The sequence below is a fragment of the Passer domesticus genome, chromosome 6 (genome assembly GCF_036417665.1).
Source record: "Passer domesticus isolate bPasDom1 chromosome 6, bPasDom1.hap1, whole genome shotgun sequence".
NCBI lineage: Eukaryota > Metazoa > Chordata > Aves > Passeriformes > Passeridae > Passer > Passer domesticus.
Genome location: NC_087479.1, coordinates 56,071,029 through 56,097,170, shown reverse-complemented (window position 1 = coordinate 56,097,170; position 26,142 = coordinate 56,071,029). Strand labels below are relative to the sequence as shown.

Genomic DNA, 26,142 nt, shown 5'->3' with positions numbered 1-26,142 from the left:
TTGCTGACAGGATCCCAAAAACACGGAAATGAAAGGCAGAGACATGAAATGCCTCTCTTAACAAACACCCTAAAATAACTGGGAATAAAAATTTTAACAATCTTGTAAACATTTACCATTGTCCTCTCCGTGCTCGGCAGATTGGGGGGCATAATGACCATCAAAGAGCAGAGTAGCAGTAAGTCTTTCACTGAGAAAGTGGTGACAGCACAAGCAAAAGGACATGCTCTGTCACTCATCAACCCACGCTTCATTTTTTGTAGCCATCTACTATTATTATTCGGCATGTGATTCCCCAAGCAGCAAACCATGGCTGTAGCTATTTACAGGTCACTGGAAGTCTGGCCTGTGCTCCAATAGAGTTTTGGTTGTATTTCACAGAAGATAGTTTTATTTATATTTGACTGATGCAGGCAAAACTGGAGGCTGATTTTTCTTTTTTTGGCTTTTAGTATAAACACTCAAGGCAGCTCTCTATTTTGGGTGCAGACTGAAAAACAGATTGTTTTGTAGTTGCCGAGAACTGCTGGGTAAATCACAGGACATTGTTATTGCAGCTGAGCTTTTCTTTCAACAGAGCAGGAGGAGTTGCTTTATTTTTTAATTCTGTGCAGTTTTATGTACACCGCTCGCTCCAAATATTTGATGTTTGCCACACTTGTTATGAGTTTCTCCAGAGAGATGCTGTCTTTTGGCAGCAAAAGATAAAGTTGACTGATACAAATGAGTCACAGTACCCCAACAGTAATTAACAGTGATGCAATACCCAGGCGAAAAAGAGGACTTGAAGAATTAACTGTTGAGTTTTCTTGACGATGCAGCTGCACTTTAAGAGAGAAAGCTCAACCCATCATAGAACTCCATTGTGTACATTAGAGAAAAAAGCTTGGCAAGATACATTAAAGATTTTTGCTAAAGAGATACAAATATTTTGCAAGGGCAAAGGGCGCTGAGGCAGGCTGTACTTACTTCCAAAGAAAAGTAGGCAGTATGACAAAGAAACAGTAATATTTCTTTATCTTGGTTTTCACACTTCATCATCTATGAAAGACTGTCTTTTTCAACCTGCTGAACTGATTTAAGCCATCCCAGCTCTAAATTAACTTTTACTTAAAAGTCAGTCTATGACATCCTAATCTAAGAAGTTATCTGTGCTTATGGTTTCAGCCCAGTTCTACAGAAGGCCAGTTCTGCTATTTATAAATGGGATTTTGCTTGTTCTATAAAGTTCTTACACAAATCTCACGGCTCAAAAGAGAAGGAATGGTTGGGTAAGAAGACGAAGGATTGAAGCAACTGCTTTATAGCACAATATGAAACTTGACACTGTTTTCTGCTGCCAGTATGATTCCCAAGTGAGATGGATAAATTGTGGTCAAGACCTGGACAGGTTAACTAGTGGTCATCAGTGCTGGTGGTACCTTTATATACAAAAAAAGAAGAAAAAAAAGGATACTATTGGACAGGGCATTTGAAATTTAATACCAGACATGAAACAAGACATCTGTTGGACTCTCATTTGTTTCTCTTTGAATGGGCTTTAATTGAAAGCTCAGTGAAAAATGCAGGTTACATTCTTAGTGTTATCAATAGTTTGTAACAGCAACAACATCAGAACAGTGATGCTTCTAATATTTATACATTTTCTAGTTGGAGATGTCTAAGAGCAATACATTATCAGATATATATATATACACACAATTTCAAGCAATTAAAAGTAAATAATAAACCCCTCCTCCCAAAACCCTGAAATAATATATTTCCTTACACTAATAATGTCTTTTTCACATATACTTGACAAAGAGTCTTTTTTAAGTTACTTATCTTAAGAGTAATCTGTTAATGGAGATCGTGGACCAGCCCCATTAGAAGTTCAGTTTTAAGTTTATACAGCTTGCTAGCCACATAACCAGTGTGGCTTTACATTGTAAACAAATCCCAAATGTCTACAATGATGGAAATTAGTTTTGTGTAAAGGAGATCTATGCATCTCATGATAGAATAAATTTAAACCAATACATTAAAAAGAGAGAGAGAGAAGGAGAGAGCTAATTGACAAACAAAATGGTTTTGAGGGTTCAGTTATGCAATTCTTTAAAAAACAAGTTAACTTAATGGTAAGATTCTTAATTTTTTGTACAGAGAGGCTCTGGTTCATCTGGCTTTAGCTGCTCTAGAAAAACAACCTTTAAAAAAAGGTTGGACTTGTGAAATTTCAAAAGCAGAGCTTCCAACTCTAAAAGGCTGCCCTTTGGCAGTACAAAGGTTACCAGAAGTATCTCAGGTGACTGTTCCTTCATCTTGTGAGGAAAGCTGTACTAGCACTCAGGAGCCTCAGCACAGGCACGGATGATGTAAGTGCAGAGCTGACCTTCAACAGGGAGGAATCATCCTACCCACTGCAGGAATTAAAAAGGTACAGCAATTTGTACCTGGAAAAGTTCAAGTGAAAATAACACAAAAAAAGCTGGAGACAGACATGAAAGCTGAGCACAGTTTATAGTAATCTTGAAACTGTGGTGGTCTTGCCTACTTTTGTACAAAACCACAAGTAAAAATCTCTTGAACTTATTGCCTGGGAACTTGTGCAGCTCCAAAAGGAAGGGCAGGCTGAGCAGAATCCTACGTTTGAGTTAACTTGTGTCAGATAGGATGCGAAGGCAGCTGCAGCTCTCTGACAGAGGTGATCGAGGATGGCTGAGAAAGTTTGCAGTAGCTTATAATGTCCCATCTGGTTTTTTCACTTGTTTGAACTGTCTAAAGGGCCAACTGCAGTTTAGTCATGTTCCTCTGGTGCATGTTGTGATGACGAACTAATTCATCAGACCTGGCAAATTTTTTTTGACAGCTGGGCCACCGGCAACTGAAAGGCTTTTCACCTGTTAACAAAACACCCTGTTATTAGCTGAGCACACAGCTCATCTGAGACACTGCTATTTGTTTTCTTTCTGGGGGGCTGTGAGGAGCCCCTGTCAGGAGGAAAGGCACCCTGGGCTGTCCTGAGAGGGCGTGGGAGTGCCCCCAGCTCCTGCTCCCATCAGCGCTCCGTGCCTCCCTACCTCTGCCTCAGCTGATGTTTACCAACAGCCTTTCCAGGTGATGTAGAACACTTTGCAGTGGTTCATTCCTGAGGACAGGCCCTTGCTGAGCACCGTGCTGCCATGATTACGCTGCTCTTAGCTCTCAAATGACCAAGTTTCAAAGTCACCCTGGCATCCGCACAAGCTTCAGTCACACCTCGGACGGTGGTGCAGACACTCTGTTAGTCACCGTGGAAACTGTCAGGGACTTTCTAGAGCTTGACCTCCAGTCAAGGGGAGTTTTTTCCAGCTAATTCAACGAGTTTTGGCTGAAGTTCTTTGAAACTGGTGAGTGTAAGTGAATATGGTAGAATCAAGAGGGTTCAGCGTGAAGTCTGCTGAGCCACACTCAAAGATTTCCACTGCTATCTAAATAAAGTGGATTCACATCTATGGGAGATGTCAAATGCTCAAAATAGCATTTTTCTAACATTTTCATGAGCATAATATTCACTACAAATAACTTCAAGCAAAGCACATTCTAATTTAACAAGAAATGCCACCACTTTTTAATTGTTTGAACCTGCTCTCTTGATTTCCTGCAGTGTGTAAGTGGAATTTCAGGCTGTGTTTGTGATGCCACAGGAATGCTGATGGAATGCTTTCATTAGCTCAGAGCAGTGCCCGGTGACTCATGCTTCTTCTTTTCTTTTTTTTTTCTTTTTTTTTTTTTCTTAAAATAAATGCAATATTTTAAAGCATGTTCAGCTCTGGGGCTGGGCTCTTCAGTGCTGTCTACACACCTCATCCTCTCTAACACACTCCAGACACGCTGGAGTGGTACAACCTCACCCAGGCATCTTCTCTTCTTTTTTACCTCATACTCTGGGCATTTCAAAAACCTATTCCAAATTCAGACAAAAGGAGATTTGCATAAATGTGTATTTCTGTTTGAAAACTCCCATGTCAGGTATTTAAGTTGAGAGGGAATTCCTAAAAACTACTTTATCTACTTAGCATAGATGCTGGCAAAAGCAGCAACTATCTCCCACGAGCGCATAAAACAGTGGGGGGAAATGGTGCTGAGATCAGAGATCACAGTTCCATTGCTAATTGTGTCTATGTATGGATAAAACTTCCTTTGATTTTTTTTCTTTTTTTGCTTTCAACAGCAAAGATTGCTGTCACAGCGAAATTGCTTGTGAAGAAAAAAATCCCTGAATCCTAACAGTTTGGTAGTTGACTAAAATTAGGAAAGAATTGCATGGATTTGCATTGATTCCTCAAGATTTAACGTGGAGCAAGTTAACTTGAGCTAGGTGCTTTGTCCCATAATTCAAGGGCTATGAAAAAAGAAAGAGGAGTGAAGCTGCAGGGCAAAGTGGGGATGGAAAATCCCCACCCACCACTCGTGCTCATCCCCCTCAGGAGCTGACACATCCAAAATCCTTGTCAGGAGTGGCTCCATAACACAGCCCAGCTGCTGTGCCAGTGGCAGGCAGCAAACCCACGGCAAGGATTGTGGGGCTCAGGTCCAGGGAGCCACTGCGACAGGGAAAGGATCTTCACTAGCACAAGAGAGAGCAAGTTCTTCACTGAAGCTAATCTGGGCTATAAAAGATGACTGGAGTCATGCAAGTCCTGAATTACAGATCAGCTAGCAGTGAAATGTGATGGGGAATGTAGTTCATCCCAGCTTGACAGCGTGTTACCACCACTTGCCATTTTGTCTCTCCCAGAACATTACCTCTTGCTGGTTAAGAAAACATCTTTCTTCATGGGAATGCACAGAGACCCAGGCCCTGCAGCTCAGCAGGACCATGGGGACAGCCCAGGAGCACAGCCTTTGCCATTTGCAGATTGCAAGTGTAGATATGGCCATTGGGTGAAGCATTTATTTGGCCAGAGCCACAGAAAATGCCACTGCTCTCAGGTGAATCATTTCCTTTATTAAAATTTCTCTTTTATTTTTGGAAGTCTGAAATGTGTGTTTTTATGGTCCAGAAGAGAAAAAAGAATTCTTAGCAGAGAGAAAAAGATTTTCAGGCTCCTTGTCCATCTGTACAGAGACTGAATTTAAAAGGTTAACACCAGTATGGAAAACGCCGTGACATCCAACAACATGCCAAAGTGCTTGGTAAACAATTACTTGGTAAAAACACTGCATACACAGCAGAAGGAACAGCATATGTCAGTACGCAGGACTAATTCTAAAACCTAAAACTAAAATTTTAGCTTGCTGCAGTTGCTCCTTAATGGTGTTTACATTTATGTGAGAGCAGAGTAGGCTAAAATGGCCTCCTTTTTCCCCCCCTGTATTTAGATTAAATCCTACAGTTTCTACAAAATAATATATAAAAGGTCCTTGAATATTTGAGTAAGCTTTTACTTTAGTGTCTGTCAGTGTGAGTTTGCAAAAGGCACTGCTTTTATCTGCTGGAGAGATTACAGCACAGGCAGCAGCAGCAGAGCTTTGCTGTGCTATCCTGCATTAGGCTCAGCTGACACTGGGGAGAAGCATGAGTAGGCACGAATACTTTAGATTACAGACCTTTGGCTAAAGCTAGAATTAAAATTTCTATCTTGTAGGGCTCTTTCAGTAAAGGCAGTAGATCAACTTGACATTTGTGGGCTGAGACCGTGATGCTCAATTCATAATAGCTGACAAAATTTATTTTGCCAAGCTGAAATTTTTTTAAACACGAAGGAAGAAAGCATGGTTTCTAAAATCACCTAAATTGCTTTGTGAAAAGTGACTATCACACTTGGGGAAAGCAGCCACAATGAAGTCAGCACACTGAAATTCTTTCTGCTGTTTTGAATATTTAAATCCTGGTTGAGACACTTTCTATCCATGTAATTCACAACAACATTGACTTAAAATTAAAAAAAATAAATATAAATGTGAAGAAAAGTTTACGCACTTGTTTTACCTGTATGAGTCCTGGTATGAGTCTTCAGATGATCAGATCTGGAGAACTTTCTCTGACAGGTTTTACACTGAAATGGCTTCACACCTAGGAGACAAAAAAAACCCAAAAAAAAAATCTATTCTTATGTCCCAGCATTTTTAGAAGGGTGGATGAAATCAGATATTTCTGAAGTTTCAAAAGCCTGGGGTTTTTTTGGTTTTTTGTTACAGTAACTGCTCCTCCCAGCCCTGTGCCTACACATTACAGAAAGTTAGTCATTAATGAGGCCACCACCCTTTGTAACCTCCTCTGCCAGTGCCTGGGTCTGAAGCATCTGAACAGCTCCACCATAAACAAACCCCCACTTAAATCATCTGCAAATTATATTAAATTAAAATGTAGCATAAACATTGCACATTATTAAATAAAAAATGTAGCATTAGCATTGTTAATCCTGACCCTGAGGTTTGGCCCTGAGGGTATCCTGCAGGAGCAAATGGGACATATGAAAAATCAAGGTGCAGAAATCTATTTTCATGGGCTCCCAATAGGTTTAATTTACTTCACACTACTAATCTACACATGATGCATAGGTCTTGGGGAAATTTTACATATTGGCAAATTTTTCTTGCAGAACTGTTACGTTTTAAGCACAATATATTCTTAATATTAAACATAAGGTATAGAGCAAACAGTTTCATTATGAAATTTGTTTGAAAGATGGTGTCAGGATATAAAAGCCACCAAAACAGCCACAGTAGTGCTATAAGGCCAGTTAAAAACCTAGCCATGGCCTTCTCCTAAAATTAATTTCAAGAATTTGGTGTCATGAGCAGACAACCCCAGAAAAATATAAATTTGAGGAGCATAACTTCAGAATCACAATTCCTGCATACAGATGAACTCTAATTACAGGCAGGTCCTGTCCACAAACCTGTGTGTCGTCTTTGGTGCCTTTTGAGTTGGTCTGAACGAGAAAATCTTCGTTCACAGTCTTTAAAATCACACTGATAAGGTTTCTCACCTGGAGAGGAAAGAGAGTTTGTTAGAAAATGCAACAAAATGAGGGAGCACCTCAAGCTGAACCAGAAGATGAAATGTGCTGCTCTGAAAGATTTCCCTGCAGTCTGAAGCAGTCCAGTGGCACACCAGGACTGATTTGTCACAAAGCCACACAGCTCTGTTGGAAAGGCTGGCAAAGCTCTGCTGCATTGACACTGACACTGAATCTGCTCACTCTAAGAAAATTAGCGGTTAAAGAAGCAAAATATTTCTGGTTGAGTGAATTTTTGGGTTTTTTCTGCTGGAAAAGAGCAGGAATGTCTTGGTTTATATTTCTCTAAAAACCCCATTAAACCCTTTCAGTAGCACCTGTTTCTGTAGCACATTATTCATACAGGGGAACAACTCACAGTTTGAACTAAATTGGGTTTAAAGCAAAAACCAAATAGGTTCCATCTACACAGGTGACAGTTCTAACCACATTAATTAGGACAAAACTGAGCAAAAAATTCAACCTCAGAAAAAGACATATTCTTCCCAAAACATTAATTAGATTTCTTCCATAAAATGCCATTAAATAGAATTTCTCATGTAGTTGCACAGCTCCCACAGGCAAAGAAATGAATTATTGCAAAGTCTCATGTAAATATAAACTCTTCCCCTCCTCCCATGCAGTTCAGCAGAGATCGTCAGGCTGGGATTTCTCGGAGATGAAAAGTAAGATCCTGAGTTTTTTACAAAAAGAAATCCCCACAAGCCAGTGTCTCAAATGAACATGGATTTCAGTGCAAATGACTGCACATAAACATGCAAAAAGAAATGCAGCAACTGAGGAATGTGAGGAAAGAGGGAAACACTGCCAGCAGAGCACAGGGGTGGTGAAATTTGGGCAAGTTCAGCCAAAACAATCCTTATGCTGTTACAGGAGGAGATCCATGATCTTCCAGATCTGACTTACTCCTAACCTAAGGTCCCTTTGCACAACCCTGGAATCCTGCTGAAGCCTCAGACATTTATTACATTTAATAAATGTCTTAATAAATCTCAATTCCATTAAATGACATTTATGCCCACAGACAGTCTGGTTCCAGTGGCACAGCACAGAGCCTCAGCAGGAGCAGGAATGGAACCACAGAGCTGGGAGGATGCTGGGCTTTGTCTGGAGAGTAAGAGTGAAAAAAGAGTACAAGCTGACAAGAATAGATGAGAAAAGGAGGCTGATTCTGAAAGCAGAGCCTGCAAGTGGGAATGAGAATCTGAAGGCTGCTCTGTACGTCCTTCACCAATTTAAACCCCTGCTCTCAAACAAGAGGCAGCAGCTCTGCCTGCTGTGGGAAGCTGAGATGCAAACCAAAGATCCTGTGGGACCTTTTCCTACAGGAAAACACCAGCTGGAGTGGGCAGAGGGGTTGGTTTCTCTCCGTTTCATTTTCCCCTCCTTTGCAGGTGTCTGCATGTCTGATTCTGTGGTGAGGAAATGTATTCTGCTTGCATTGGTATTCTGAGACACCAAAGCAAGCCAGTTTAGTTTAAAGCAGATGCCTTTTGACCCAGCTGACAGAGAACAAGCAGCATATTAAGGAGAGAGTTCCAAAATTCATGCTGGTGCAGCTAAAATAAAAAATTTACAAAAGCAACTAAATCTGCAAGAACAAGCTGACTTCCTGTGACAGTCACCCCGAGGACTGAGTCTCAAACCTAGGTGTGGACAATTTCTATGTCTGCTAGGCTTAATTTATTAGCATAGGAGATTAAAGTTGCCACAGGTGTTTGAAATAGTTCCATACACTTTGACCACAAGGACTCCCTGGGGGGTGCCTGCTTTTCAGAAACCACTTACTTCCAAGGAATTCAGCCTTTTGGCAGATTTAAGAGGGGGAATGTCAGCAGAGCAGAATGCAGCGACAGGATGATTGTCTGCTAATTGCAATATAAACTTAGAAGATGGCTAAGGAGGCATTGGAATAAAACAGCATAGAGGGTCTGATGGTATGCACGTGAAAGTATTTCTTTAAATACTTTGGAAAATTATCTTGGTTAAATTAAAGTCAGATTTAACCTATGCAGATATTAAAGGAAGCAATCTAAAATGTTTACATAGGGATACAATGACACAGGGAAGAAAACAAAAAGCAAATAAACAAAAAGAGGCACAACATTAGACAGAAATCCTAATTTCTCTTTCTGTCTACATCTTCTGTGTCAGTTGCCAAAGCTGACTGTCACATAAATTTCCTCAGAACAGGACAACAGAAACATCCCAGATGAGAAAAGCTCTGTTCCATGAAATTCCCACAGTGAGAGTGCCTCATTTCCCCAGCCCTACCAAAGCCTCTCCAGTAAAAGGCTGAAGTCTCTTTGTGTATGAAAACATCCAGTAATGCTGTCACCTCCTTGTGTGAACACACACAGGGCCAAAACAAAACAGGAGATGCAGATGGAGCTTCACCATCCCTCCTGCCTGAGACATGATCACTTACACTGCTGAAAGAGACATGCACAAGAAAGGGCGCAATGAAATAATGAAGATGAGAGAGGGTAGAGGGAATGGCATGCCTTGAATATTTAGGAAAATTATTTTTAAAATAAAAGGTCAAGAATTGTAAAACAAGCGTGAATCTGCCTTTGCACATATTGCAATAAATGTTTCTAATAAAAGAGATTTTTGTCAAAAGCAGTTATCTTAAACTAAGGGAAGTGTGCATGTTTTCTCTGGAGCAAATTCATTTGCTCAAGTGCATGGGAAAACAGAAAATGCTAGTGCTGAAGCAGTTGCACAAAATATTCACAGTAATTGCTTTAATTAAGGAGTTCTGCAAGAGTACAAGCCTGCTGCTGGCAAGAACAGATTCTGAAACCAGAGCCTGCAAGTGGGAATGAGAATCTGAAGGCTGGTCTCTACATCCTTCATGAATTTAAACCCCTTTTCTTAAATAAGTGTACCCATTTAATCAAACAAGTCCCATTATCACAGCTTTGCCTTGCTAATCCTATATTTTTATTTAATATAATTTCTTTAGCAAATTCACACAAAATACGAGTTTATTTATTTACTAGGGAACCTTTACAGTTAACAATTTCTGTCATCTTCACACCATAGCTCAGCTGTGGCATGTCATTACTATTCTGAAATTAATCTTGTATTTTAGATCCCTAAGCATTTTTTATTTTATGCTGTAGAAATATCAGCCTGAAAGGATACAGCTTGACACCCTACCATAAAGGACAATCTTCCTGATCTACAGAGTCTCACAGTCCATTGCAGACCGTACCTGCAGCTGAGCCTATTTGGGCTAAAGAACATCCCTGGCAAACAGGCAGAGGGTTTCCTCTCTGCAGACCTGTTCAGTTTTGTGTTAGGATAAATCCAGTTTTAGGACAAAAACTGGATTCTATCCTAAAAAAATAAAGGATAAATCCAGTTTTCCCAATGAGTGGCACTGAACCCAAAGGGTCTCTGGCAAGAATGCTGATGCTTCCACCAGAAGTGAAATTTATGGAGGTCTAGACATCAATTTGTTTCTGCAAGGAAGTGCCTGAAGCCTGCCACGGAATGACAACTCACATTATTTGCTGCAAAGTTGAAAAGTTAGATGTATTTCTGCATTTCCTTTCAGAGGCCTATCTGCTGCAGCAAAATACACCAAGATAAGAAAAAAGCTTTTTTGGTTGTACATGTTTCAATGAAGGCATTGTTAGAACAGATAAGCAGCCTCGGAGGGTACAAAGTGTTAACATATTTTCAGTTGAGGCTGTTTGAAACATTGGTAAAAACTGATTACAGCATCCAACTTTGTGTTTCAGGGCCTTGCTTGGTTTTGCAACTGGGAAAGAAGGATGGAAGGATGGAAGATCCAATGAGCCAGTCCTTTGTATGTATCTATTACAGAAATAAAAAATATAATCTAGAGCCAACAATATCCTGCAAAGATACAATCTGTTGGTTTAATATCATATATATGTAACAGCTTGTTTTCAAATCATGTGTTCATCATTTAAAAAATGACCAAAACCTTTGACCTACCACTAATACAGCATAAGGTGGAAGAGCCCCGAACACATAAGTGAGTCCAGAAGCTTAATAATTTTATTATTAATCCAGAAGATTAATAATTTTATGTTTGATTGATTGATTAGGAGAGGTGTGACAAACACAACCACATTATTTTTCGAGAAAACTGGTTCCAAATTTTCCTTTTGACATGCAGGAGAAACAAGTCAGGGTTAGACAAACACAACAAGTTGCAAAGGACATGGATCTGCATCACAACAGTGGGTTTGGCTGCCCAGGACTCCTGAAGAGCATGGCAGTGCAAAACCTTCATGGCCACCAAGTCCAGACCATCCACACGTCCAGCAGCCAGGAAACTATGGTAACTGGGAAGTTATCCCTTCCAGATGCTCCCACACCTCACCAAACCCTCCCAAAATCAGGACTGGCAGACCACAGGAGGAGACAGGAAATGAAGAGCATCATACTCAAAGCCCCTACAGCAGCTGGGAATTTGGTAAGTAGAATTCCCAGAGCATAATAATAGGAAATGTCCAGTACCCATTCAACAGGCTGAGGACAGAACTCCTTTCTGATCCTAAATGTGAACTCCTCAGCCCCAGCAATTTTCATTCCAGCAGTGCAGCATCCCTTGCTTCCTCTCTTCAGCTGCAACCAGCCTGGAAACCTTACAGAGCAATGCTGGCAGCAGCAAACACAAGCTTTGGGAAACAAGCTGGCCTCTTATGGAAGGAACTTGCAAAGGTTTGAGAAAGAAATAATTTTTGCTGTCAGCATGTCAAAATGTGTGTGCAGAAGGATCTGTGCCCACCTGTACAGAAAAGGTGTTGCAGGGGAAAAAGGTGATTTTCCTCTACCCAGTCCCACTGCAGCATGAACCAGAGGAGAGGCCCCAAAGACAATGGGACCCCTCTCTGGGGGATAGACACAGGCTTATCACCTATGTGTTTTGGGGTCTTCTGACTTTACAAGCCTAAATTATATATAATACTAAAAATCTTCTCCAGCTAAGGAAAAAACATACATATGTAATCTGAAGTCCTTGTGATTGATCCAGAAATAACACTGGGTAAGCCAGGCAACTAAGTGGAATAAAATACAGGTCCAGAGCAAACAAATAATGACTGCTAAAACACAGAGTAAATCAATTTAGGAATGAAGGAAATAGTGATTATGAGAAAAAAAAATGCAGAACTGTTTAGGCCTAATGGAGAAAAATACTGAATTTAGTGGCCTTCAAAAGATTTCCAAATGTTCTTGGTTCCAATTTATTTACAGAAAATAGAATAGCATTTCTGTAGACCTTCCCTTCTAAAGATGAGCTTGCACTTACAGTCTAAAGTATCTTACATTTTTAATTTCAGCAGCTCTGAAGACAGCTGTCTCAATATTTTCTGACTTGCCCATTCATTAATTAAAAGTGCTTTGTGTGCATTTCTCACAGTTTTCACAATTAACTGACTGAATGGTCTCCAAAAGGAGAAGATTGCAACTATCTTTCATGAGAAGTTAGATTATCTTCTAGGTCACCCAGCATGGGCTGCCTTCCTTCTCTCTTTCATCCCTTTGGTCTTCCATCACATCAGTGGTTGACTGAACATCCATATTTACAGATTACATGCACAGACTTCTAGGTAAGCCCAGAAAGAACTTTCTAAATAAAAATATGACAGCCAATTAAAAAAAATTAAAAACCCATAAGGAAGGAACATATCTAAAAATATGTCATAATTTTACACATCCAACACCATCAATCTCCCAGGAGGGGAAATAACTCTGTCTACTCTTGGCAAGGTGCAGCAGAGTACTTGATTTCCACATTTTGAGGTCTTGTTTCCTGAACTCAGAGAGAATCCAGACATTATCCTACAAATGACTGGCTTCAGGCTCAATCCTTCATGGAAAGATCCCATGGCAGGGAACCTATTTGCCAACCCCTGCCTACACCCCCAACCAGAACAGGTTTACACAGGAGAGCCAGAGGGTGCTGAATGTCTCGGTTCCTCTTGCAGAGGAAACTCCTTCATAATTCACATTAGATGAGATTTGGAGTGAGATTCAATGGTCCCAAGTGAGGGGGGGAAGAAATAAAAAAAAAATAGAGAAAACAACTCATAGCCCTGTAACAGTAGGAGAGGGAGGGAGGTGATTGATCCAGAGAGGATTGATTGATCCAGAGGAGGTGATTGCTGTGTGTCTTAGCCAGATCCAGAGAGCCTGCAGCTCCAAGAGGGGATTGCCAGGTGACAAAGAGGGACTGCCTAGGTGACAAAGGGGTTTCCCAGGTGACAAAGAAGGGTTGCCAGGTGACAAACAGGGGTTGCCCAGGTGACAAAAAGAGGGATTGCCAGGTGACAAAAAGAGGGGTTGCCAGGTGACAAGAGGGGTTGCCCAGGTGACAGAAAGAGGGGTTGCCAGGTGACAAAGAAGGGTTGCCCAGGTGACAAAAAGAGGGGTTGCCAGGTGAAAAAGAGGGGTTGCCAGGTGACAAAGAAGGGTTGCACAGGTGATAAAAAGAGGGGTTGCCAGGTGACAAAGAGGGGTTGCCAGGTGACAAACAGGGGTTGCCCAGGTGACAAAAAGAGGGATTGCCAGGTGACAAAGAAGGGTTGCACAGGTGACAAAAAGAGGGGTTGCCAGGTGACAAAAAGAGGGGTTGCCAGGTGACAAGAGGGGTTGCCCAGGTGACAAAAAGAGGGATTGCCAGGTGACAAAAAGAGGGGTTGTCCAGGTGACAAAGAAGGGTTGCCCAGGTGACAAAAAGAGGAGTTGCCCAGGTGACAAAAAGGAGTTGCCCAGCTGACAAAAAGAGGGATTGCCAGGTGACAAGAGTGGTTGCCCAGCTGACAGAGCACGTGCTCACTCATCTGACGGATTCTCGCGCTCCCTGGCCTGGCAGGGCATTTCCTGCCCCTTGTGCCACCTCAAACCCGCCCTGCCCGCTCTGCTGTGCCCTGATTGATACCCACCAGTGTGCTTTCTGCTGTGCATCTGCAAGTGGGACAGCTTGAAGTATCTCTTGTTGCAGCCAGGGTAGGCGCACATGAAGGGACGCTTCTCGTTCGTCTCGCTCGCCGAGCGCACGATGGTGGGAGCCACGCCGGGCACGCGCCGCACGTCCTGCAGGACAGAGACCTGCTGAGGCCACCTGGGTGTCCTCAGCTCTGACTTCACACGCTCAGGTCACTCAGCACCTCCCCAGGACAAAGAGATGCTTGGATAGATCATGGTGGAAACAGGAAATTTTGCTCCATTCTACGTCAGAGACCTTGGTGTGCCTTGACTGGCTCTTTGCAGAGTGTTAAAATTATCCGAAGGTGAAGCACAGTGAGCTCTGCCCGGTGAATTCTCTCACCAGTGTTGGTATGACAGACTGAATGGCCCATTCTGACCTCATGTATAACCACACGATCCTGGCACACCTTCTATTGCCACAGAAAATAGTTTTAAGTTTATACCAGGGTGAGAGGAAAGAGCATGAGCCAGAGGAGTATTGTCCTTTTAATTTAAAATACTCACATAAAGCTAAAGGACAAGGAAATGGATGTCTTGGATTAACACAAACTGATTAACAACAAAACAAAAACAACTGTCTAGGTGGAGCTGGTGAATAGTTCAGCCTTAATGCATTTTGGCCTCTGTCACAATGTTCCATCAAAGATGATCTCCTCCTTCTGGGATAATTAACTTCCTTAAACAATGTCGACCATTTGCTTTTATTCACCCAACAAAAGCTAGCTCAGGAGCCTGTTTCTGAGAGCTTGCCACTGAATAATGACTTGCTAAACTCCACAGAAGAGGAAAAGGAGAAAAGATGCTATCTAAAGACACAGATGTAGCTTGACAACGCAGAACAACACAGAAGAGACAGATACTCTGTAATGACTTTGCCATCAGTTTTAACAAGGCATATCTTTTACAGGGGTATTTAATAATGATATGACTGACTCAGAAAGGGAGGAAATGCACTCCCATGAATGGTCAGTTCCTCCCAAATATTCACTAATTACTTAGTTATTAGGAAACAATCACATATTTAGTTTTAAGGAAATACATTTGAATTAGTAAAGTTTCAGAAACACGTAAAAGCAAAATGTAATCTGACACTTTCATATATGCAGTTATTAGATATCGTCCTATAGATACAGATTAGATATGTGGTTATATGAGATATAACCACAGAGGTTCCACATGGCCAGAGTGACTGGAGCTGGAAGCTGGATCACTCATTTTGGACCATCCTGAGAAAGGTAAGTAAGCACAGAATGGAGTATTGCCTTGCAGACATATTTCAGAAGGAGATATGAGCAATTTTAAATGACTGTGACAGAAAGAAATCTTATGTTAGAGTGCAATGGTTTCAGTGAGGTCAGGACACTCTACATAAAGCATCTCCTGACAACGTGGGCAAGCCACAAATCAAGGATGGGCTTACAAACACCGGTGAAGTAGTGAGTGGACACTATAAACATGCAGCAGTTTTGTTCCCTGTGAAGAATGCCTCACCATACTCACTTGTATGCCTCTGAAGACCCCGTGGGTGTGTATTCTGTACTGGGCCCCACAGCTGTACAACATGGGAGTGCTGTGGTTCTCATTTTCATATCCCGCTGTGTGCCTGTAAGTAAAGAGGGGAATAACCAAAAAATTACATATTTTTCAGTACTCAGCTCCATGTGAGAAGCTTCTTTCCTTAAGTCAGTGGTAACACATGCAGAGTTTGCTTTTACAGCCATGATATCCAAGTTCAAGTGAAATTCACCAGAGGAAACCTGCTCTGCCTTCATTCTCATGGATCTGCTCCCACTGGCACAGTGCACTGACTCCATACAAACATCTAATAGCATCCATTAAGGCATCCAGGGAAAAAAAGAAAAAAAAAAAAAAAGAAATTATCATGATTTGAGCTCTGATGTATTTCCACAAAGATTTTAGGTAAGAGGCAAAAATTCACATAGCAGCACAACAGTGTCATGTGCACATGTTCACATTATTTATCAGTCAAACGTGGGGCTGGCTATTGCTAATATCTTTTGGAATGAGCAAAATGCCTCAAGTTTCACATTAAGTGCAGTGGATTTTTGTCAGCACCTCATGACTCAGATATTACCCGATACTACCAAGCAAGTGATGACATTTATAAGAATAGCAGTCATGTACTCATAAACAGAGATTACAAATCAGTATCTAAACTATTTATCCCATGTATCAGCTTGCAGGATGCACTACAGATTAACCCTTTATAAAAATAAGATTGGAAAAAATAAATTTTAAAAAAACCAGCCTATCCCTACTAGGTATAAATCTTCACAATAATTTTAAGAATTTGCAAATTTAGGTGTGTTTTGGGGTGGCCACAGCCATATGTTTTGTCTAATTATGTTCTTCAAAATCCTATGTTCTACTGTCCTGAATGTTGGAACACTGCTGTGTCTCCTGTTTGCAGCCCTCCTAATGTCAGAACCACATAAATACATTTTAGGTTTAATTTTTGAACGAGTACGTTCCATAATCACTTGTAGAAGTACACATTGGCAATGGCAAGTGTACATGTTTTGTACAGCACCAGAAATTAGAAAGCCCAGAGCAAAACCCCAGGGCACACGGGACAAAGATGGATATGTAGGATGTTATCCCAGCCTTGGCCAAATGCTTGCAATAGCAATTTGAAAGGGTCCCTGAGGTCCAGACTCTCATTTCACTGGTCCTTCCTTTCGCTTCACTCAAAGTTCACGTGCAGAGTAGAATTACAAGGAAGTTTTAAACCTCTTAAGTGATTTGCGGAGCAGGCAGCGGAGCTGGAATGCAGGACGTGTCCAAGGGGTTTGTGAGCCTGGCTGCAGAGGAGGGGAGCAGTGCCTGAGAGCAGCTCTGCCTGCCCAGGGTGGGCTGCCCGCCCCACCACTGGCACGACTGGCAGGCTGCTCCCTGGCAGAGCTGTTCTCTGGGCTCAGCTCTTCCGCTGCTCTGCTGTGCTAACTTCAAATCCTGGCTCCACCTGCCCGTTCAAACCAAAGGCCATGTCTTTTGGGAAGGTGTGCTCTGCTTGTTGCAATTTTAATTCAGTTTTAAGGTAATCATAATGAAATAAGTTATGGGGGGGTGACAAGAAAGGATCTCTATTCCGTAGTAATACAGTATTATTACAGTAATACAGTAATAGTAGTAGTAAAATAGTATAGTAGTAATAGTATGGTAGTAATACAGTATTATTACATGTAGTACATGTAATAACAGATAAAAAAGATACCATTAGCTGATTTAAATGGATTAAACTTTGCTGTAGATATGCACCATGTCCAAATAAATGGGGTCTCCTCTCTGCCCAGAGCCCACAAGTGGCCTTTTGGAGCCTAATTCAAGTAACAAATTACCATTTGCTATCACCATTTGATCAGCACAGATTCCCCACCAACATCAAATTTTCCTCTCTGTTTAAAGGCAGCAAGTCTGTACACATCAAAAAAATTTTTTTTTTAATTTTTAGAAAAAATTTAAAAAATAAAAAGGCTGGGGAGAGGGGTGTTGGGTGGTTGTTGGGTGGTGATACCCAAGTTCATCACAAATTCCACAGAGCATTTTGAAGCTGGAATGGAATGGAATGGAATGGAATGGAATGGAATGGAATGGAATGGAATGGAATGGAACGGGAACCACCATTGATAAGGAGGAAGTTCTGCAGCAGAAGCTGTTGCTGACCTGCAGCACAGCAGTAAATCAAGGGTAAATGTGAACTTCAGCACTGGTCACCCTGAGTGTAACCTCCCCTTCACGCCTGTCCTAACAACCTTAAACACCAAATAAACAACAGACACAAAGGCTGATAAGAATTCCCAGGACAGAAATTTGGTAAGAAGAAGCAGGAATATGTAATAAAATCTATACCATAAAACACAGCCCCACTTTCCCTTCAAATTCTCATGGTTTTCATTTTTCAGTGATAACCTCTTTTGTAAGGAGTTCTGAAATACTGTTCTGAAATAATTCCTCCCAGGAATAAGAGGCAGAACCAAGACCCTGTCTGTGCCCTAAGGAATGGCTCCATGAATGAGAGGCATCCTCCAGGTGATCTCCATCTCAGTTTTTATTGCACAGTTGGGAAGCCCTCCTCAACAACCAGCCTTTTACATATTTCCTCCCCTCATTTCTAGTTATACCTCACAATAACTGCACATACAAGAATCCATGAAGATTAAAACCTGCTTTCTGAGCCCCTTGACCCATAATACACTAAGTCCTTAACCAGCTCCCTAGGAGAGATGCTTTAATAACCAGGAGCCCTATTTCCCATTTTACATTGGGCACATTTCCATCAGCATTGGCTGGTACTCAGCATGGCCATATAGCTGCTGACAGCAAAATGGATCATGAGAGATTTCTTGGTTAAAACACTGTTGATTCATTATGGAGTGCTGTGGAATAATCTGACCTTTGGGGAGGTAGAAATTAACAGGTGGATATTCCTTCCAGTCAGTGGGAAACTGGAGCACTGAAGGAGGAGCTTTCCCAAACTGTCCCTGCACTGCTGCTCTCTTGAAGCTCAGCCTTCACTCTGCATCCTCATGGGGAAATAGAGTTCTTTCCCTTCCAGCCTCTGTAGTCCATGCTTTAGCCATGATTTATGCCACAAAGTGTACACTGGGCACAGTTGGCTTGTTTCATACGGCTGCAGTTTATATACTACAATAAAGGCAGGGATAGAAGAACAGATACAAATCTAGATCCATTATTAAACTCAAACACCTGCTTTATTGCATGCAAGAGATAATGCAATGCCACATACACGAGGAATACAAGTGGCTGGTGAATTTATACCTGCAGTACATTAACTAAATGGAAATCTCCAGAGGGTAGCACAGTCCTTAACTTCCATCTTTTCTAGTCAGGTACTCTGTGTTAAAGTGGGCAAAGAGACAATGCCTTATAAGCTCAGATGAATTAAACAAAGGAAAAAAAAAGAAAAATTAAAAAAAAAAATCCCCACTAAGGCCCAGAGTCACATCAAGGAGAGACAGTGGACTGATCCCTCCACAGGTCCTAAAAGGACTCAAAACTAAGCAGGACCAGATGCAGCCAAACTGCCCTGCCAGGATCCAACACAAATCTTTGTTTGAGCAAGGACTGAAAGATTTGGCCTCACAGTCCAGCTCTGCCATTATTTGTGAATACACAACTCCCTTTAACTTCAATCAGAACTGCTCAAAGCCAGAAATGGACTGTAAATATTTAGAGTTTGGGTTAGTTGGTGAAAAAAGGACTCAGTGTATTTTGTTCTTTGGATCTAGACAGCCAGAGCTGGAAACACAGCCATAAAATGTAATTCTAGATAACTGGGAAACAAAGGCTGATACTTACAAAGGAAGAGCTCTGTGCTGTGGAGTATTTAGAAGCACTTGCATTTACCATTAGCACAGCAAATCCTTAACACTTGCAGAGTAGCTCTTTTAAAATGATTAATCTCGGAGTTGTACAGATTGTACAGAGATTAATAAAAATGAAGGGTTTACAGATGAGAATGTGTGATGAAAAACAGAGCAGCTTTAGAGAGTTGTATCAATCTAAGTGGTTATAAAAAAAAGCTCATAAAAGATGACATTCTAATCTGAATATTTCAAAAAAATAATCAAGCTGCAATTTCTCTCTCACACCATTTTTACTTTGTAAAACTAAAATTGCCTGTCTAATGTATAAAGCAGCTACAACTTAATCTGAAGAGTTAAGCTTTTTATTATTATTTCATAAGCCAAAAAAGGGAAGCTTTAGGACACACTGAGGAGAGCAAGAAAATTTCAGATGAAACTTGAATACACATTGATTCATGAGATTCAAACTTGGAAGAATAAAAAAAGCCAGAAAGCAAGATTACATAAAACAGGCACCACATTAAGCTTCAATTTAATTGTGTTTCACTGCAGGAACAGGAATTTTAGGGTTTAGAAACAGAGCCAAAAATGAGGCAAAGTGAGGGTGTGGGCTAGTCCCGTTGATAACAGAACATAAAGGAAGAGAAGTAGAGTTAATTCCCTCTGCTAAAATATTTACCATCCTAGCACCCTGGGAAAAATATGTATGGAGACAGAAAAAGATCCTGATTAGTTATATAGAAGATCCTGTTTCTGCCTGGCTTTTGTCTCATACTATGCTGCATTTTTATCTGCCCTTTCCAAGGCCAAGGAATATTAAAAAATGCAATTTCACAGATTTGAGACCTTCTGCCATCCTCAATGGGAGAATCAGCTGCCTAATGAAAGGCTCTAAATTTTCAGGGGATCTTTATGTTTCTGACTTCACTAGTCTTTCTTTGGTTTGGGATTTTTTACCATAGACCTGAGTGGAATCAGGATTTCACCAAACCCTTCCCTTCAGAACAAGACCTGTGGGAAAGGGTAAATTCCATATTAGAGACTGGAGGTTATTGCCCATTTCCAGCTCAACTTGATTGCAGAACTGAACCCCAAGTCTCACACCTCCAAATTTTACTAGTTAATACCACCAAAGCTAAACAGAAAAGCCTTTACAAACCACTCCTAAACAAGAAAGGTTTTCCCTGCCTTGCTTAAGATGTGGTTTTAATAGTGTTCTACAGAGATTATACCTAATATTCCTTACAGTGAGCCTGAGAAAACAGCAATAAATACCAATTTCCATGGAACATGCTGAGTGCTTAACAACCAAGCAAAACCAAAAGAGGAAAACCAAAATGTTGTCTGGTTCTATGCCTGATTTCAGATGATTGTTAGAAATATGGATCTAAGCTTTTCACTCAAGCAGCTGAAGAGAAAATTACATTGAGTCTTGCTGTTGAGAATGTAGTTACAATTCTTGTCTTCCATGCTGTATCACTTCCTGCTTGGCATCAGTTATTTCTATGTCACTTTTACACTTAACTCATCAAAATATAAAGGAGGGGTTTATGGCCCTGAGATCTTCCTCTAGAACTGCTGTGGAAGGAAGCAGTGCTTTTCATATTGGACAAATTAAAAAGCAACACAAAAATATGAAGGAGAAACCAATGGTAAAAGTGTCCACTAATGCAGAACATTAATTTTGAGATGTCTGGGACCCACAGACTTTCCTGCAGTAGAATAAATCTGATCCCAGCAGCTCCAAACAAAATACCACAAACGAGGAACAAATCATCAGCAAACAGCCTGAGGAGATAAAATCCAGTCCCACAGTGAGGTTCACTGCCTTAACAACGCAGCTTTCCTTTCAGATTCTAGAAGCTGCCAGTTTGTGAGACAGCTTGCAGACAAGCCAGCCCTCCCTCTGGTCCACCCAGAGTTCAGAAGGTGACAGAGGGATGCCTGGACAAACAAGAAACACAATTAACACACACAAGCTCACAAAGCACTCCTCTTCCCTCACGTGAGTTGTAAGAACTTGAGCTCAATCAGAGCACAATCAATTTGGAATTCAGGACCCAAGTGAAAATCTAAAATGCAGATTCAAGTCACTTGCACTGTATGGTAGCAGTGGTGGGTTGTCTTCTTCTCGAGGGGCAGCTCAAGGCAGAGGGAAGGTCATCTTGGGCTGTCAGACATCTACTTTTCTAGTAGAAAACCTCAGAACTCATGGCTGCAGCCTTTTCTATCTGCTTCCCTTTTGGCACCACTGTCCCCTTCCCCTGCCAGTCTGTCACGGTGCTGTACTCTGGCAGAAGACAACATCTCAGCTCACTTCAGATGTGTCTCTCCACCATCCAGCAATGCTGGCCAGGATCTCTGTCCCACAGCTCTTACTGCCCACCTCTGCCTTCCTCTCAGGCTGTGCCTTCCATGAGCTCCTGATGCTTACCCCTACTGAAAGCACCCAGGCCAAACTCCACTGATACCTAGAAACTTCTTGCTCTCAGTTCCAACATGCAATATTAAAATATCCATGAATGAAAAAGCATTCAGGAAAAATAGTCTTCCATGGCCTTAAAGCCACAGGCTGAAGCAGGCTCTGAGCAGATAAAATCACTCAAGAGTTCAGATGCCAGGCTCCTGCTGCTGCTGCTGCTGCCACACAAGTTCATAAGCTTGCAACCCAATGGGAATGAGTTTCACAGTGGCTGAAAAGGACACAGCTTTGGCTACCTGACAGTATTCTTTGCCCAATTTCAAACTTTTAATCTGGGTTGAGGGGATTCTGGAGCTGATCACTCAAATATTGACTCTTTACGAGAGCTAGAACCAGGATGCTCTCAGAGGAACTGCTAGACAACTTCAGCACAGAAACTGCCAACTAACTCTGCCTGAACTGCTCTGCAAAAGCTTCATTTCAGCCTGTTAAACTTATGCTGAACAGGAACCCAGAAAAGCAAGCTACTGACCTGGTCTGCTGTCAAGCATAAAGTGTGTGACCCATAAGCTTTATATAACTGCAGAGTTCTCTAACTATTTGCAGAACTTACTGGCAACATTTTCTTCCTTCTTAGAATGTGCAAAAGTCTGACTGAAGCCAGAAAGAAGTGCTGGGGAGAACTGAAGGCAAGGAGCTAAACAGGACTGTCATCGTTGGACAGAATCTAGAAGCTCCATATTTCAACAGGAAGATTGACTCCAAAATTCTTAAATTACAACTACGAGATTGAGAAAAGCATCTGAAACACTAAACGCCTGGGAATCACTTATGAACAGTTCATATATTTTAAAGATGTAAATCTTGGGAAGAATACCTTATGTTCATGGCAACTGAGATTGGAGGTACTGTGTATTGTAACTCTCAGCCAGAAAAGACAGATAACTATTTTGGCTCATATTACCAGTGATGAGGCTATGTCTAGCACTGATTTTCCACAGATTCTACAATCTTGGCCTATACCAAAACTTTCAGCTTTGTTTTACCATAGATCATTCATCTTGATTCTTTCCCCCTTTTCATGCATCCTAGGTCACATACTTTACACTGCTAACAGTCTGACTCCTGGACAAGTAAGAAGCCATTTATTTTGTTCAGTACTCCTTTAATATTTCTATTGTGACTTTTTTTTTTTTTTCCACTGAGTTCCCAAAGAATAACCTCTTCCTTGCTTTAATAACTTGGACCTCAGTCAAGGTTGATGTGTTTCTCCATTTTGCAGGATATTTTCTTCAGAAGAGACAAAACAGTGTCTAATATTGCGATGACTGATCTTTAAGGGGTACAGTTTCAAGAGGAAATCAAAAAGACTTATGAAAGAAAAGTAGGAAATAGCCTTTAAAAAGAGGGGATAGGCAGCAAAGACAGTGACCTGTACACAACTGTAGGATTTTGGGCTCTTCTCTGACCAAAAAAAAACCTCCTTGATGGATTTCCTCAGGCTCAGCTCCCTTGTTCATTTCAATACAGATAGTTTACTACACTACTCCCTCTAACCTTCAAACACCATTGGTTTATGAGCTACAAGGAGACCCATAATATTTTTTTTTCCTTTATCGCAGTACAGCAGTGTACACAAAGTCCATCTTGAACAAGATTTTCACATCTATGGACAACTGCATGAAAGCAGAGATCTGTGCAGGCTTTTATCAGCTGTTCCCTCGAGACTGCACACACTTGGACACTGACAACATCCCAAGGCTGGCAATACCTGCCTTCAGTGGGAGAGTTCTCAGAGCCAGTTATCTCCCCAGAGCAGTGAATTATCTGCTCTGAGCAGAGTGGCTTTCCCTTGGCTAAGATCAAAAGGTGGCTCTGCCACTCACGGCAGCCACCGCGAATGCACCGGGGCGAGGATGCGGCAGCGCTCCAGCCCTGGATGCCCCACTCCTGCCCCGGGTGCAGCGGGCATCCCCAGCCCTGGATACCCCACTCCTGCCCCGGGAGCAGCGAGCATCCCCAGCCCCAGACACCCCGCTCCTGCCCCGGGTGCAGCGGGCATCCCCAGCCCTGGATACCCCACTCCTGCCCCGGGAGCAGCGAGCATCCCCAGCCCCAGACACCCCGCTCCTGCCCCGGGTGCAGCGGGCATCCCCAGCCCTGGATACCCCACTCCTGCCCCGGGAGCAGCGAGCATCCCCAGCCCCAGACACCCCGCTCCTGCCCCGGGTGCAGCGGGCATCCCCAGCCCTGGACACCCCACTCCTGCCCCGGGAGCAGCGGGCATCCCCAGCCCCAGACACCCCGCTCCTGCCCCGGGTGCAGCGGGCATCCCCAGCCCTGGACACCCCACTCCTGCCCCGGGAGCAGCGAGCATCCCCAGCCCCAGACACCCCGCTCCTGCCCCGGGTGCAGCGAGCATCCCCAGCCCTGGACACCCCGCTCCTGCCCCGGGTAGAGCGGGCATCCCCAGCCCCGGATACCCCGCTCCTGCCCGGGTGCAGCGGGCATGCCCAGCCCCGGATACCCCGCTCCTGCCCGGGTGCAGCGGGCATGCCCAGCCCCGGACACCCCGCTCCTGCCCGGGTGCAGCGGGCATCCCCAGCCCCGGATACCCCGCTCCTGCCCGGGTGCAGCGGGCATGCCCAGCCCTGCAGACCCGGAGGAGGCAGCGGGCACGGAGGGTGCGGAGGTGCCGGCGGCGGCCCCGGAGCGCTGCCCGCCCTGCAGCGGCCGCCACCCCGGCGGGGCCCCGCGGCGCCTCGGAGCCTTCCTGCCCGGGCGGCCGCAGGAAGCCCGCGGGGGAGGCGGGCCGGAGCCTCTTCCCGGCAGGTGGGAGGGCGACAATGGCCGGGAGGAAGGAAGCCGGGAGGCGGCCGAGCCGGGACACAGGACGCAGGGCCTGGCGAAGGCAGGGAAAGGGAAGAGGGATGGTAGGAAGGGGCGAAGCGGCCGCGGCTGCCCCCGCGGGAGGGGCCCGGGCACCGGGAGCGGGCACAGCCCTGCCCTGCCCTGCCCCGCCCGGTGCCACCGGAGCGCCGACACACCCAGCGCTGGCACCCAGCTGCGGCAAGGATCGCCAGAAACACGGCGAGCTGCAGCCAGGTGATGAGCCGCTCTCAGGACCGGACAGCATTTTTTTTTTCGTGCAAGTGACCGGATTCAAAAATCCAAGATAAAGTTAGCTCAGTAATGCAGCCTCACTAGGGCAGCAGGTTAGAAGAGAACAAAGCTCCTTACCCTTTCAGTGTGGATCCCAAGTTCATTTGGTTCCATGTCATGCATTCAAGCTGTGAGGTCATCTGATATAAATTGTCACTGTTGTGAAAAGATGTAGGGTTAGGACTAAAATTGCAGCTATCAAATAAAAACCAAAAATATCAGAAAGTCAACGATTTCTTTGTTATTTGTTTTAAATATATAACAGTAGAAAGTGAATTTATTTTATATAATCCATTTTTTCGATGCATTACGAATTTTAAAAAATAAAAGGAAATAAAATAAAAGGAAACCTGTGGGTCGAAAAGACACTTTGAATCTGCAAGCCTGACGAGTTGTAAAGAGCTGGAAAAAGAAACAAAGCTTTTTCCTTCCCGAAAAACAATATCCGATATTGATACGTTGAAATGAACGAAACGAATATAAGCAGCGCGGCGGGGTGACGCAAAGGAATATTTGTTTTAAAAAGTCAAACCTGTTAACTGTTTTAACCAGGAGTGTGAGGGACCACGTGGGTAACGGAGCGAAACAGCTATCATGACTCGTGATGGATGCTGCTACACAGAGGGGCTTGACAGGCAGGAGAAAAATGGAGTGGCGGGGCGATAAGCGGAGCTCACGGCTGCGGCAGGCGCTCTCCCCGCCGGTACACACCGCGGGCAGCCGCGGCTTGCCCCGCTCCGCTCGGGGCGCCGGCAGCCGGGCACGGAGCCCCGGCAGCCCTCTCCCGGCACGACAGCTCCCGCGGGGCCGAGGAGGAGCCCCGGGCCGGGCAGGCTCCCCCGGGCCGGGCTCGCAGCTCCCGGCGGGCGGGGGGCGCGGGGCGAGCCCCCGGCCCCTCCGGCAGGCGGGGTGATTGATGCCGGGCACCGCCGCTCACAATAAACGCAAGTCTCCCCGCTGATTAATTACACCTAAATTCGCTGAATTTACGCGGTGGATTTATATCATTTTGTTATTAGGAGACGGCATTTTTTCGTTGTTTTGGTTTTTTATTATTTTTTGTGGGTTTTTTTTTTTACTTCGCTTTACTTTTTTAGCGACCGAAAAAAGCCAGAATCCAGTGGGAAGCTTTTGCATATAAAAACATATTAAGTGACTTCAATCTCGAAGTATGCGTAATATCATTTGTCAGTATCACTGGACGCTATTATTCATTAGTGTGTCTGAAGTGCTATTATGCTACTACAAT

The 26,142-nt window shown here is 43.2% G+C and overlaps 1 protein-coding gene and 1 long non-coding RNA gene across 7 annotated transcripts in view; one reads left to right on the top strand and one right to left on the bottom strand.

Annotated features, from left to right (window-relative positions):
* Positions 1 to 1,518: 1,518 nt before the first annotated feature.
* Positions 1,519 to 26,142, bottom strand: part of WT1 (WT1 transcription factor) — a 34,252-nt gene continuing 9,628 nt past the window's right edge. For 2 of the 5 annotated variants that reach the window (XM_064425979.1, XM_064425983.1), the window contains 6 exons: positions 24,972 to 25,049; positions 15,462 to 15,564; positions 13,916 to 14,066; positions 6,867 to 6,956; positions 5,945 to 6,037; positions 1,519 to 2,879 (listed from right to left, as the gene is read on the bottom strand). In XM_064425979.1, coding sequence (XP_064282049.1) covers positions 2,758 to 2,879; positions 5,945 to 6,037; positions 6,867 to 6,956; positions 13,916 to 14,066; positions 15,462 to 15,564; positions 24,972 to 25,049 — 637 coding nt within the window. In that variant the 3' untranslated portion in view covers positions 1,519 to 2,757. Of the gene's footprint in view, positions 2,880 to 5,944; positions 6,038 to 6,866; positions 6,957 to 13,915; positions 14,067 to 15,461; positions 15,565 to 24,971; positions 25,050 to 26,142 lie in introns of those variants that run through there. The other 3 variants (XM_064425980.1, XM_064425981.1, XM_064425982.1) reach the window with 3 other exon arrangements.
* LOC135303814 (uncharacterized) lies at positions 14,056 to 22,625 on the top strand. 2 transcript variants are annotated; one of them, XR_010365192.1, is made up of 4 exons: positions 14,056 to 15,881; positions 17,521 to 17,795; positions 17,941 to 18,011; positions 22,369 to 22,625. It is a non-coding gene; the product is annotated as an uncharacterized LOC135303814 (long non-coding RNA). The 2 variants fall into 2 exon arrangements; XR_010365191.1 differs by having other exon boundaries at positions 17,885 to 18,011.